The 14,352-nt window shown below is 34.3% G+C and overlaps 1 protein-coding gene across 1 annotated transcript in view; it reads left to right on the top strand.

Moving 5' to 3' along the window:
• The window catches only part of LOC103883754 (protein eyes shut homolog), a 331,946-nt gene that overhangs the window by 237,262 nt on the left and 80,332 nt on the right, over positions 1–14,352 (top strand). The window contains exon 8 of the mRNA XM_021936790.2: positions 3,344–3,494. Within this exon, the coding sequence (XP_021792482.2) occupies positions 3,344–3,494 (151 nt within the window). The remainder of the gene's footprint in view (positions 1–3,343; positions 3,495–14,352) is intronic.

The following is a 14,352-nucleotide window of genomic DNA, read 5'->3' as shown; positions in this document are numbered from 1 at the left end:
AAAAAGTCAGGAAACAACAGGTGCTGAAGAGGATGTGGAAAATAGGAACACTTACACTGTTGGTGGGACTGTATACTAGTTGAACCATTGTGGAGACAGTGTGAAAGAAGCGATTCCTCAAGGATCTAGAACTAGAAATACCATTTTGACCCAGCCATGCCATTACTAGGTATATACCCAAAAGATTATAAATCCATGCTGCTCCAAGAACCGTGCACCTGCATTATGTTTATTGTGGCACTACTCACAATAGCAAGAACTTGGAACCAACCCAAATGTCCATCAATGATAGTGGATTAAGAAAATGTGGCTATATACACCTTGGAATACTAGCCATAAAAATGATGAGTTCATGTCCTTTGTAGGGACATGGATAAAATGGAAATCATCATTGTCAATAGCTATCACAAGAGACAAAAAACACTGCATGTTCTCATTTCATAGAGTTGGGGAATTGAACAATAAAGAACCTTGGACATAGGAGAGGAACATCACACGGCTGAACTCTGGTGGGATGGGATGTGGAGGACATTAGAATATACCTAAATGTAAATATGAGTTTAATAGTTTGCTTACACAGAACATGGCACATGTATACATATGTAACAAACCTGTACATTGTGCACACGTACTCTAGAACTTAAAGTATAATAAAAAATATTTTAAAAAGAAATTGAAAGGTCTATCCTTTATTAACTGTATGTAAAAATTCCTTAATAGATGGAAAAGTAAATCCAGCATTATATAAGAAAGCCATTATGTCATAACCAAGTTAAACTTACTCCAAGAATACATCCAAACTTTTGAAAGCCAGCAAACATAATTCATCACACTTAAGAGAGAAAGAAAAGGATATTTAATTATCTCAATTAAAAAAAAAACTGAGCAAAGTAAGATAATTTACTGTACAAAATATCTAAACTTACAAAGCGTTAGCATTAGGCAGTATCAGTATCAGGCAATGTAATATTGACACAAAGGTAGAAATATGAACCAATAAAAGAGAGAGAGCCCACGAACACACATGCACACGCACACCCATGCGTGCACACACACACACACATACCTTACAGCCAAAACAATGTTAAGGGGAAAAAATGAAGTAGGATGGCTTACTCTACTGTGTATTAAATACTGTACTTTTAGAGTAAGTCTTAAGACATTGATGTATTGGTACAAAGACAGAAAAATTGACCAGTGGAACAGAAAAGAGAGTCTAGAAACACACCTACATATATGTGGGCATGATTTATGACAGAAGTGATACTGTAGAACAGTGGAGAATGGATAGTTTTCTTTTTTCTTTTTTTTTTGAAACGGAGTCTCGCTCTGTTGCCCAGGCTGGAGTGCTGTGGCCGGATCTCAGCTCACTGCAAGCTCCGCCTCCCGGGTTCCCGCCATTCTCCTGCCTCAGCCTACCGAGTAGCTGGGACTACAGGCACCCGCCACTTCGCCCGGCTAGTTTTTTTTGTATTTTTTTAGTAGAGACGGGGTTTCACCGTGTTAGCCAGGATGGTCTCGATCTCCTGACCTCGTCCGCCCGTCTCGGCCTCCCAAAGTGCTGGGATTACAGGCTTGAGCCACCGCGCCCGGCCTGATAGTTTTCTTCTACTCATGTTACAGAGTCAATTGGATTTCCATAAAGAAAAAATAAAAACTGAAACATATTTGGGACTATATAAAAACCAATCTCAGGTGGATTGTAGATCTAAATGTCAATAGTAAAACATATTTTCAAAAATGGAGTAAGTCAGGAACAACAACAAAATACTAATTATTAAGGAAAAGATTGATCTATTGATATAAATTAAGATGAAAAACTACTGATTATTAAAAAGCACCATTAAAAAAGTAAAATTGTAAGACACCAAAGGTAAAAAGAAAATCCTTGCAAAATATATAACCAGTAGAGCACATATACTGAACATAGAACTCTAAGTACTTTTTTGTTAAATGCTCAACAGAAATGCACATTTCTGCACATGAAACAATACATACAAGCATGTCTATAGCAGCACTATTCATAGCTCAAAAATTTAAAATTTCACAGTATACCAACATTAGAATAATTTGTAAAGTGTCTGATTATATATCTTGAAAATAAATAAACTATTCAATTCAAAAATATATATCTCAAAAACATGATGTTGAATTAAGATAGAGGAGTTGTGAGAGAGTGAATGTGTGTGTGTGTCTGTGCATATGTGTGCATATGTGTGTATGTTGGGGTGGGGTGGTCTAGGTTGTAATTTTGTGCCTTTTGTCCTAGGTAGTGGTTACTTGAATATGTTCACAATATAATATTTTATACAGCTTTATCCTTTACCCTCTTTATTATGTATGCCATGATTCAGTATAAATATATGAAAACCAGAATGTTACATACTCATGGAATAGAATGACATTGATAGTTGGATGCTATGTAGGTGTCTTTTATTATATGTGTACTATTATTTTGAAAAAGATTATGATAAAGCTTGCTTGGTGAATAGGTAGTGGATCTACCAACTTTTTCTATAAGGGTTAGATCGTAAATATTTTTGGCCTTTTGGGACATAAAGTCTCATTTCAATTATTCAATTCTGTTATTAAAAAACCCATAGACTCTATGTAAAGAAACATGTGGCTGTGTGCCAATTAAACTTTATTTACTTAGAGATGGCAGGCAAGATTTGCCTAAGGGTATAGTTTGTCAACCTCTGGAATAAACAGTTAAACATGTGGCTAGAGTAAATGACACATGCATATCTACATGTTAAAGTATTGACAAACTATTTTGTTGTTTTCATCTTTCTAAAAGAATGGGCATATGTAAATTATTACTCTGATCTTCCTGATTAGGTTATATTTGATTTATTCATTTGTTAATTTTTCTGTGCTTTGCTTGTTGAAATAATTTATATTTCTACAACTAATTACTGTCTGCAATATATCTATTTTCCACCTAAATATATATATACATTGTATGACAACATTGAAATTTGATTCTTTTTAATATTTTTCACTCATACAGAACATTTAATAATGTAAAAAGCTAAAATGGAATATTATAATCCATAATTGTTTCAGTTACAATTGAGAAAGATCTGTTTATCAGGATTTATTTATTTCATTAGTTGATTGCTATAATTTGTTGTTTTGTCAAACTGTAACTTTGTATTTATGTACTTAAAGCATTAAGGATTTCTAATGTATAACAGATTAATCTATTTCTGGCTTTGTTTTATTGTGAAATAATCTGTTTACTTAAATTATTCTTTTGATAATAGCTTAATTAATTCATCACACAAATGTTTATATGACTCATGATAAAACCATACATTTCTTTCTTAAATGGTTACAGGCAAGAATTGGATCCATGTAAAGCTGAACTGACTATTATAGGGAGGAATACACAAACATGTGAGTCTATCAATCATGTACTTGGAAAACCCCTGCCAAAATCAGGATCTGTCTTTATTGGTGGATTTCCAGACCTTCATGAGAAAATTCAGGTATTTCTATAGATGTTTTAAAATATTAATTATGTCATCATATTGAAAAATGAAAAAGAAAAACTTTGGAAATATTTTCTGGCTAGTGGGGTCATCTGCATGGTTTCGAAAAAGTTTTTGAGTGATTCTACTAACATCTAACATACATTTTTATCTATCATACCAACGTATAATAGAAGTTTACTGTTCTCATTTAAAAATTGCTCCAATGTCAGTTTGTTTTTCCATCTTATGGCTATAGTATGTGTATTACATTTCTGAATATGATTTAGCATGTGTGATTCATACACCACTAAGACAGTGATTTTCACTGGATATTTCAATGGATTTCCTTAATAACACACCAAAAATGTAGTATGAGAAATGGAATTGGAAGACCATCCCCAGTCTCTGTTTCATATGAGATTGCTAAAATGCGAGAATGTTTACTACAGAGTTTTGCACACATGCCAGCCCACTCTCTAAATTTCCATTTAGATAATTAGCTTATTGTCTTCGTTATTAAGCTATATTTTAGGAAAATAGCTTGAAAGCTGACTTAAATGCTATTATTTGGTTCCATTTTATGTCATTGCAGCAAATTGCTTTAAAAATTTAAGGTTGTTTGTTAAGTATACCAGTAGCTTATTACGTTTATTAATCTTTTCCCTTATTATATTTACCATTGCGCTTTACCTATTTGAACATACTATTTTTATATTATTGGAAATATAAAATGCTATTGTTTCAAAGTCCCACAAATAATGCAAATTGATACACATACATCTACTTACTATAAATATCATGACTCCATAATATACAAGATAAAATAAAACAAAAATATACATAAAACAAAATTCACGAGCATATTTGATGTGATACATATGCTTTTAATAAAATAAGATAATTCTCTATCTGTAAACATGCAGAGATATAGATTCAGATTTACTCCATTAGCAGTATATTTATTGATCATTAAACAGATATATGTGACTTTTTCTATAACATTAATGTGCTTCATTGACATTTTCATAAATAAAACCATTCTATAAGCTCCATAATAGTAAAAAATATGTTTTGTTTACTTTTTTATACACCAAGGCAAGGACAGTTCCTGTCACATAGTTGGAGCTCAATGAACAGCTTTTAAATAGAGATCTCAGTTAAAGAATGAAAGAAACATAAATACAACCTTTAATAATTTACATTTGTCCTCTTCTTTCATAGCTATATTTTTTCCAAATAAAAGATAAATTTTAATATGGAACCAAATTTAATTGAGCATACATTAATTGAATATAATTTCTCAAGACTCAATTAGCTACACCTGAATATAAATATAGCTGAGCATTTACTTTGTTATAAATATAAACACATGCAGAAGCAAATAGAAAGATAGAAAAAGATGTCTTCTAACCTCCCTGAAGAAGTAGGGGAGTCTGTAATTAGAGATTTGAAGAAAGATCAAGTGTCTGCCTGATAAATAATATGTAGGCTGTCATTGCAGACAGGGGCAATATTACATATACACGGGCTTAGGTAATGGAAGGGCCTGAGGGAGGGGGAGGTGGAGTAGACATAATTTATTATTATGTAGACATGGAGTTTGATATGAAGTAAGCAGAAAGAAGACTTGATTTTGGATAGGTGAGTGGGAGCCAGAGAATAATGAATCCTATGTAAAAGGCAGAATAGTATATATTTACATATTGATGCCATACTATACATTACATACTTCTTAAATGGGGGAGCCACTTAAGAAGTTTGGGTAGGAATTGTCCTCATGCTATATTCACTCTGATAGCAACTGAAGTGTACAACTGGAAGGGTTAGGACTACATTGTAAGAAATGGCAAAGTCAGGTTTATTCAGAATAATTAAACAAAAAAGATATTTTGGCAATAAGGGTGGGAGAATAACTATGAATGCTATTGAACTGAAACATAATTATTGGTTAAAAAAATATAGAAAGTTTGGAATTTTAATGACCAGGTTGGCTTATGTAACCATAGAATTTATAGTCCCATTCTTAAAATGGGGAATGAATCTAGGATTATTTATAGGGAAAATGGCAGGTTCATCATTGCATTTGAGTTGGTGATATGCTTTGGCTGTGTCCCTACCTAAATCTCACCTTGAGTTGTAATAATCTCCATGTGTCAAGGATGGGGCCAGGTGGAGATATTGAATCATGAGGGTAGTTTCCCGCATACTGTTCTCCTGGTAGTAAATAAGTCTTAGGAGATCTGATGGTTTTATAAATGGGGGTTCCCCTACACAAGCTCTTGTCTGATGTCATGTAAGACATGACTTTTCTCCACATTTGCCTTCCACTGTGATTGTGAGGCCTCACTAGTCATGTGGGACTGTGAGTCAATTAAACCTCTTTCCTTTATAAATTACCCAGTCTCGGGTATGTCTTTATTAGCAATGTGAGAACGGACTAATACAGTCGCTTTGGGGCAGAAATGATTTTCAAATATTTAACAACTGGCTTGCCATCACCACGAATCCATCAGTCTGTTGTGTGTTCCTGCTGAATATCATTCCTATTAGTGGAATGTTGTGATGCACGAGTCATTTGAAATATGGACCTTCGGTTCACAAAAGATCATTAACATATGGCTGTGGGAGTCTGCACAGGAGATAGTGGAAGCCACAATAACTGATTGAATTGATTTTGAAGATTAAAGATAAAAGAGGGCTGAGAATTGGGAATCAACAATCAAGAACTAGGCTAAGAAAGAGGTACATGCCAAATTAGTTAAGTAATAGGGAGGCTGGCAGTAGACAAAGGAAAAAAATGTCACAAGAACCAAAGATAGAAACAGTTTCCAAAAGAAGCATCTGTTGAACACCAATGTTACAAAAGGTCAACCACCAGTTTCTGGAGAAAAATGTTAACAAAAATCAAATTGTAATATTGTGAGGAGGACTAAATGAACCAGAAGAAGCAACAGAGTGGTTTTAGGTTATTTCTCTAGAAGCTTGTTAATAAGGCAGAGAGGTTGTTATGTAAGGGAGGACAGAGTTTTGAAATTTCAGAGAGATGATGATGATAATTGACTATATTGCTAAAGAGTTTTTCTCCTAAAACCTTGTCTGAAACATAGGCCTTTACTAAAGGATTATCTCACTAAAAAACTTGACATCTATCTTGTGATGTAAGGCATCTGGACATTTGTTATAATCAAATTCGGAGAACCATTCAGTATTTGGACCAATAAAGTTACCTTGAAATTAAAAAGGCAGCCAGCTAAGCAGGTTTTCCCTCCTTGTTAAATATGCTATAGTTGAAAGATTTTATGTCAGCCCCTCATTGCTTTTTTTATTCTTTTCTTATACTGTTACAGTGTCACAGTAACTATGTGTGTATGTGTGTGTGCTAGAATATGTGAGACATACACTTATATTGCTATATACCAGATGACTGATACAAACTATAAAATGTATCTAGATGATAGGCCAGGTGCAGTGGCTCACGCCTGTAATCCCAGCACTTTGGGAGGCTGAGGCGGGCAGATCACAAGGTCAGGAGATCAAGACTATCCTGGCTAACACGGTGAAACCCCCCCTCTCTACTAAAAATGCAAAAAAATAGCCAGGATTGGTGGCAGGTGCCTGTAGTCCCAGCTACTGGGGAGGCTGAGGCAGGAGAATGGCGTGAACCCAGGAGGCGGAACTTGCAGCGAGCCAAGATCACGCCACTGTACTCCAGCCTGGGCGACAGAGGGAGACTCCATCTCAAAAAAAAAAAAAAAAAAAAAAAAAAAAGAGGTATCTAGATGATAAAACTTACAGAGAGCTCATATGATGAATCAGAAAAAGAAAGATAGGAAATTCAGCCTTCTGAACCTGTTTCTAGGCAATGCAACTCCTCTGAATATCTAAGTATCATGCAGGCTCTAACTATCTAATCATTGTGTTCTGATTAAGAGCTGTTTAAGCACAGTGGGTTGTTAGTGCTCAGAAAATTAAAAACAACAGGTTTGTAATATAAAACACTAAAGAAAAGAACGATAGTTGATTCCTTGAGCCAAAAAGTGTTCAGTTACATTTATGCTCTCACCTCTAAGTTTCCAATAATGTCTTTCTGAACTGGCCAGAGCCCCTCCATATGATAAAAGTCCCTAATCCAATGTATATGTGCTGACAGGTTGTTTAATGCTTCCTTTAACAAAATAACCCAGAGCTCAGTATGTGAGAAGAGAATGAAACAGTTAGACACTTTCAGTTTTGTGCCTGGGGTGTGGAAAACTCTGCTTCCCCTGATGACCATAAATGATGATAACTTTCAAGGTCTGAGAGTAAATCCCTCTCTCTGGTGGTAGAAAAACACTTTCTTGGTAGTTCTTTAATTGCTTACACTTTTCAGTGCCTGGACTCTTGCTTTTGGGTCCAAGTTAGTTAAGGATGCCAAATCTTAATTCCTAGTAAATGCAGATGGTACCAGTTATTCTCTTTGCTAAATATGAGAGGAAATAAAATAATTATGGAAAGAAATAAATATTGTTAATCAATCAGATTTTTTTATATATGCAGAAGTTGATATTATAAAATCTAGAAAGATGCTACCTTTTTTTCAGATGCAGTAAGTCACTAGGATTAAAAACGGATGTGTGATGGCATGGACTATTATATTGGACTGGAATTTTTGAAGAATTAGTGACTGACTCCAAAAATCTAAACATTCATCTTAATTTTCAAATTAATTTATAACTTCAACATAGTAAAGAAGTTTAATAATTTAATTTCTTAAAACTTTCTAGTGATTCCATTTAGAAATAAAGACAGTGGTAAAGCAGATAAGTGTTATGCACTTCATGTGTGTTCAAGACATTGACTTACAAAGTCAATAATTAGTTTGCTACATTCACTTTTATAAAAAGGCCTGTCAATCATTAGCCGTCAAAATCCTTTAGCCAAAATAAGTTACAATTTAATTAATAGTCTAAAACATAAAAACAGGATTCTCTTTAAGGATTTGTGAGAGATTCCTGAAGAACAAAAGAAAAAAGAAACCACTTCAATTATCTGTAGAAAATATGGGTTGCTTATATTACTTGTCCCAGCTTATCAAGTTAGAGACATTGTATGTATCTAATGGCACCTCACTAAACATGTTTGATATTCTATAAAAGAATGCTTGCCAACACTTTTGAGATCTTCAAAGACACTTTTCTAATGGACATTAAATAATTAGAAAAAATTAAAACACACCGTTGAAGAAATCAAGAAAGTTAACAACATTCAACACTTTTGGGTTTTGTAAATTATAGGGATAAAAGTTAATCATTACCCTGTCCTCATTTTCTGTACAACAATGTGTAAAAAGAGAATCATTGCACAATAAATACAAGTCTCTTAAAGAGCCATTTATAGGGGTCCACTTACTGGTGAAAGTAAACCCAAACCTCTGATAAACATAAGCAAAGTAATAGAGACATCAAGGTTTCACTGGCATGTTTTACGATCCATTGCTCCTTCTAGAGGTTATGTGGTAAATGATTCATTCATTCACCCATCTGCTTATTCTGCTGGACTACCATTTGCACTCGGGCATCTGGTGTCTGTTCTGCTGAGAGCACTTAATCACAAGTCAACACATTATCAGATGCAGACTCATCCAATAAGAATTATTTCCCATTCCTTGCACGTATAAGAATCATTTTCAATTTACAATTTATTCCTACATGAGGACCCGCCTTGTTTTGTTTGTTTGTTTGTTTGTTTTGAGGCAGGTTCTCACTTTTGTCACCCAGGCTGAAGTGCAGTGGTGCAATCTCGGCTCACTGCAGCCTCGACCTCCTGGGCTCAAACAATCTTCCTACCTCAGCCCCCGTAGTAGCTGGGACTACAGGCATGTACCACCATGCCCTGCTATTTTAATTTAATTTATATTTTTTGTAGATATGGGTTTCTCCATGTTGCCCAGACTTGTCTCAAACTCCAGAGCTCAAGTATTCCATCCACCTCAGCCTCCCAAATAGCTAGGATTACAAGCATGAGCCACCTTGCCCAGCCAGGCCTTGCCTTTCTTAGTGAGACAATAATACACCATGGACTGGACTTCACTCCCCGGAGCAGCAGATACTGACTCCGACCCAACAGAAGGAAACCTCTTTTCCCACCACTCCCCTTTTTCCCACCTACCACTCTTCCAGTTTTTACTCTGATGCATCTTTTTTTTCAGCTCTGCATCTATATCTTCCTGTCCTTGGAAAACTCTTGAGTGCCAGTAATCTGGAAGGACCTGTTCCTGAATCTGTCTCCACTCAAGACTCTCTCTTAATCTGTGTGTTTTCAACATCCTTTGGACCTCTGTTTGATCTCTCCATTTGTATGTGCTTCTAGTTTGAAACAGTCTCCATTCATTTAATCATAGTTTCCTCTATTCAAGCACTCTCTGGTTTAGATGTACCACTGTATTTATATCACCCTAATTATTTAATCTTATTAGAAAATGCAGAAATAAACTGTGTGTTTGCACATATAAACCTATGAAGATGTGAGAAGGAGATGTCAAGCATCAGCCTCAGACTTCTGGATTAAGCAACTAAATGGAGGTGAGGGTCATCAGTAAGATGGGGAAGATTGAGAAGAAAATATTTAGGGGAGAATGACAAGATAATTAGTTTGGACACTTTTAAGTTTGAGGTGTTTCTGAGGCTTGTAGGGGAAATTACCAAGTTCACACTTATATTCATGATTCAGGAAGTTTTCCAGGCTGTAGTATTTAAACACGTGAGGCCAGATGACATAACAACCTCAGGAGAGCGTGAAGAGAATGAGATAGAAAGGCCCAGAACAAAGTCCTGAGGAAATTTGACATTTAACAAGAAAGTAATTCAATAGAAGGCAGAAAAATAGGCAGAGGGGCAAGTACACAGTCGAGAAAATTATTATCATTAAAGCCAGAGGAACAAAGTTTTGAGGAGGAGGGGCTGTTCAGTCTTGCTACAGTGAAGTCCAGCAAGTATAAGGGCTAAAACTTAAACTAAAAATCAAAAAACAAAATAGAATAAGGGCTGAAAGGCATCCATTGGATTCTTTGATATGGATATTATTGATACACTTATAAAACAAATGACCACATTTAGTTAAGCCCATGTTGATGAGTAAAGGAACACCATCTGTATTCTTTTAAGAACTAATGCTTTGCCCTGACAAAAGGGGGACATTTTAGATGAATTTACTTACTGTTAACTGATAAGTATGCAAATTGTGACTACAGGGAAAAGTTTAATACATACATAGTTTTTCTAAATCTGCATTAAAAAGCCATCTGGCGTCACTTAAAAAGTTGAAGATGTACATATCCAAAACAACAAAATTTTCCTGTTTAGGTGAAATTATTTGATGTATATATAAGGAGACATGGTACTGGAAGGTTCATAACAAAAATCTTTGCAATATAAAAAGTAAAAACAACAATAACGTCCACTTACAGTAGTATGTATACTGTATACACCAAAAACATATGCAGTAGTGAAAATCAGTGACTCTCACCTGTACACATCAACACAACTACATCTCAAAAAAGTAACGTGGAAGAGAAAAAAAGAAAGTCAAAAACAAATATCCCCATTATATAAATTCCCCAAATAGGAGAACCTAAACAATATGTAATCTCTGATATATTTTTTTTTTTTGTGTGTGTGTGTGTGTGTGTGTATATATATATATATGTGTATGTATAGTTGGTAGATTATAAAGAAATAAAGGACTAGGAAACTCAAAAATCAGTACAGGAATAACCACGTAAGAATGGAGGTGAGATCAAAGAGTAGTTTTTAAGGCTCAAAGCAGGTATCACCGTTGCTCATAATGCCTTATACTAACTAGGTAGAGAGTACATGCATGTTCATTTTATTATTAGTCTTTAAAATACTCATATCCTCATGTCCATCATATATTTGTATGCATATACACCTGTGAGTGTTATATATGTAATATCTGTATTGTAATCTATTTTTTTTTTTCGTGAGATGAAGGATGGAGTCTTGCTCTGTTACCCAGGCTGGAGTGCAGTGGCACTATCTTGGGTCACTGCAACCTCCGCCTCCTGGGTTCAATCAATTCTCCTGCCTCAGCCACCTGAGTGGCTGGGATTACAGGCACCTGCCACCACTCCTGGCTAATTTTTGTATTTTTAATAGAGACAGGGTTTCGCCATAGTTGCAAGGCTGGTCTCGAACTCCTGACTTCATGATCCACTGGCCTCAGCCTCCCAAAGTGCTGGGGTTATAGGCGTAAGCCACCCTGCCTGGCCATAATCTTTATTTTTTAAAGTGTCTGTATTATAACAATCAGTGCTAAAATTATTTGGTGTATAGCAATTTAATTTTACCAGATTCATAACAGTAATTACATTAAGTTAAATATTCCAAGTTCAATTTTATGACTTTGTGGACTTATTTCTATTTAGCTATTCAAATTGTTTTGGTTTTATAATTTTGCGAGGCAGTAAATATGGGGAAATTGTGTCTGACTTTATATTTCACGTAAAGTGTATAAAATAGTAATGTTTTACTAAAATTAGTAGTATGGGAATACTGAAGATTTCTGAAAGTTATTTTGCTGTGAAAAATGTCAGTACATCACTCAGCTTTGAGCAGTATCAGTATTGAGTTTGAAAAGTGATGAGGCTATAAATGAAAAGAAACCAGATAAAGGGCCAAGTAGTTTCCTCCAGCTATTATACATGAGGTGATCATTGAAATCCCAAACACAAATTAACATATTTACATTCGTTTTTACAAGTGGTTGTTTCAAGCACATAGTTATTAAGCATGCTTCAAAACCTTTTGGTACTCAAGCCAAACTCTTTACCCTCAAAGAGAATGATATCTATAATGTAATGCTCTATAACTCTGCCTGGAATTAAAAAAATATTTAAAGTTGCAAATCCGCAAATATTGCTATATGGGGGAAAATCTACATTTTAATAAATTTATATTCTTTTCCCAGACACAGTTTGGGTTGATAGAAAAAATACTAGGCTTGAAACAAGGACACCTGATTTTTAGTCATGCCTCTGCCAAAAAAGTAATGAGTTTTGTGACATTGTTACCCACTACTTGAAATCTCTTTCCCCTAAGCTACTCTTCCATAAATGATGAAGTTAGTCTACCTTAGTTTTTAAAGTTTATTCCAGTTCAAGATGATTCTATGCATATATATGTAGGCATATGTACATATATATGTCACATACCATTTCCTTAGCATATAAATTGTACATTCTTTGTATTAAGATATTATTTCAGTCACAAATTCTATTGTGTTCTGCTCACCTAGGATCACCTCACTTTCATGTGATATCCCTGAGGACACTTCTTGAGAGACTCCCATCTGGTGTTCCTTCTGTTCTGCCTAAATTTTCATTTAATTGTAAAAGATCTCAAAGGCTTTTCATTTTAAAACTAACAAAAACAAATCAACAAAACCATGCAATAACACATCTCAGGTCTATAGTTTAAACTATGAAATAAATGTACAGAAGAAAATAGAGACAAATGAATATATATTCACATTTTTCTGTGTTAATAGATTTATCAAAATCAAAGTCCGTCAATATTCCCTTGCAAGTGGTTAGGGAAAAATGGGTAAAGTAAAACAAGAAGTAATCTGGTTTATGTTAGTTAGGGAATTCTAGTAATATAGATCACAATTTAAAAACCCTGTTTAGTTTTGCAGTGTGGTCTATGTAACTCAACAGCGAGTAAAATAAAATCAATTTTTGGCTTAAGTGCTTTGGGGCTATTAATTTGGGAGATAGTTTTCTAGTGAAATTTAAGGACTTAAGGCTAATTTAGTCAAAGGCTACAGAATAGACACCCCAGGTGAATGATCTCACATAAGAAAATCATAATGTAAAATTTAAGGAAACTGGGACCAGAAAAAATATGTGAAGCATGAATTTAGAGAATTTTCAGCATAATCTATAAAGATAAAAATACTTTGTAAAGTCAATTGTAAAATATTACATAATCTGAAGTTATTAAAACTGCCTTTATCAGTAACTACATTGGCTCCTTCAAAGACAGAAACTGAATAGTATCTAGTTACAGGGCATAATATGACAAAACTAGCTTTCTGATAATTAAAAACCAATCCTCTTAATGCTAAGACTTTGTCTACTTAAGGTTTTTGAGATATGCTCCATTTTCTGCATGATATGCAATAGTGCTTTCTTATGAACTCAGTAATGTCACTGTAAGTGCTAATTCAAAAGGGCCAGTAGAGATGTGGGATTAAAAATTGTAGGTCTGGAGTTGGAATCCTAGCTCCCTCAATTCATTGCCATGGTGCTTTGGGCAAGCCACTTATCTTTGCTTGGGCTTTTTCTTTACCTGCAAAATAGATGCTCTACCTTCTCAAGGTTTTAGGAAGAATGATTAAGATATTGCACATTAAACATTTAATAACTGTTATCCTTTACTATTATTTTAAGTTTCCCCCCAGCATTGATATTTCATTCTACTCTGTGCTAATCAAACATAAAAAAATAATTTTGAAGTTATTTCTAGTCCTGTATACTCCATTCTGGAAATAAAAGTTTAGAAATTGACTAAGCTCATGTTATGAAGCATTTGATCATAGTTCATATGATAAATACTAATATTTTTTAAATATTTAGTTTAAAAATAATTATCATTTTGGTTTTCTAAAATACTCACCATGTTTTATTTTTTATACTACTTAGAAAAACAGATTAATGAATATTCAGTCTCCTGGTATTTAAGACAGTGTAACTTGTCTACCTTTCTAGAATAAGAAAACAAAAATTTACTTTCTTATTTCCATGAAATCTTATTCTTCACTGTCACTGATGATGTCTGTTAACTGTTCCTCAGGCTTTGACACTTTATTCGTTAGT

This window comes from Papio anubis, chromosome 6, assembly GCF_008728515.1.
Source record: "Papio anubis isolate 15944 chromosome 6, Panubis1.0, whole genome shotgun sequence".
Classification (NCBI taxonomy): Eukaryota; Metazoa; Chordata; class Mammalia; order Primates; family Cercopithecidae; genus Papio; species Papio anubis.
The sequence above is the reverse complement of the archived record's forward strand: the minus strand, read 5'-3'. Positions and strand labels throughout refer to the sequence as shown.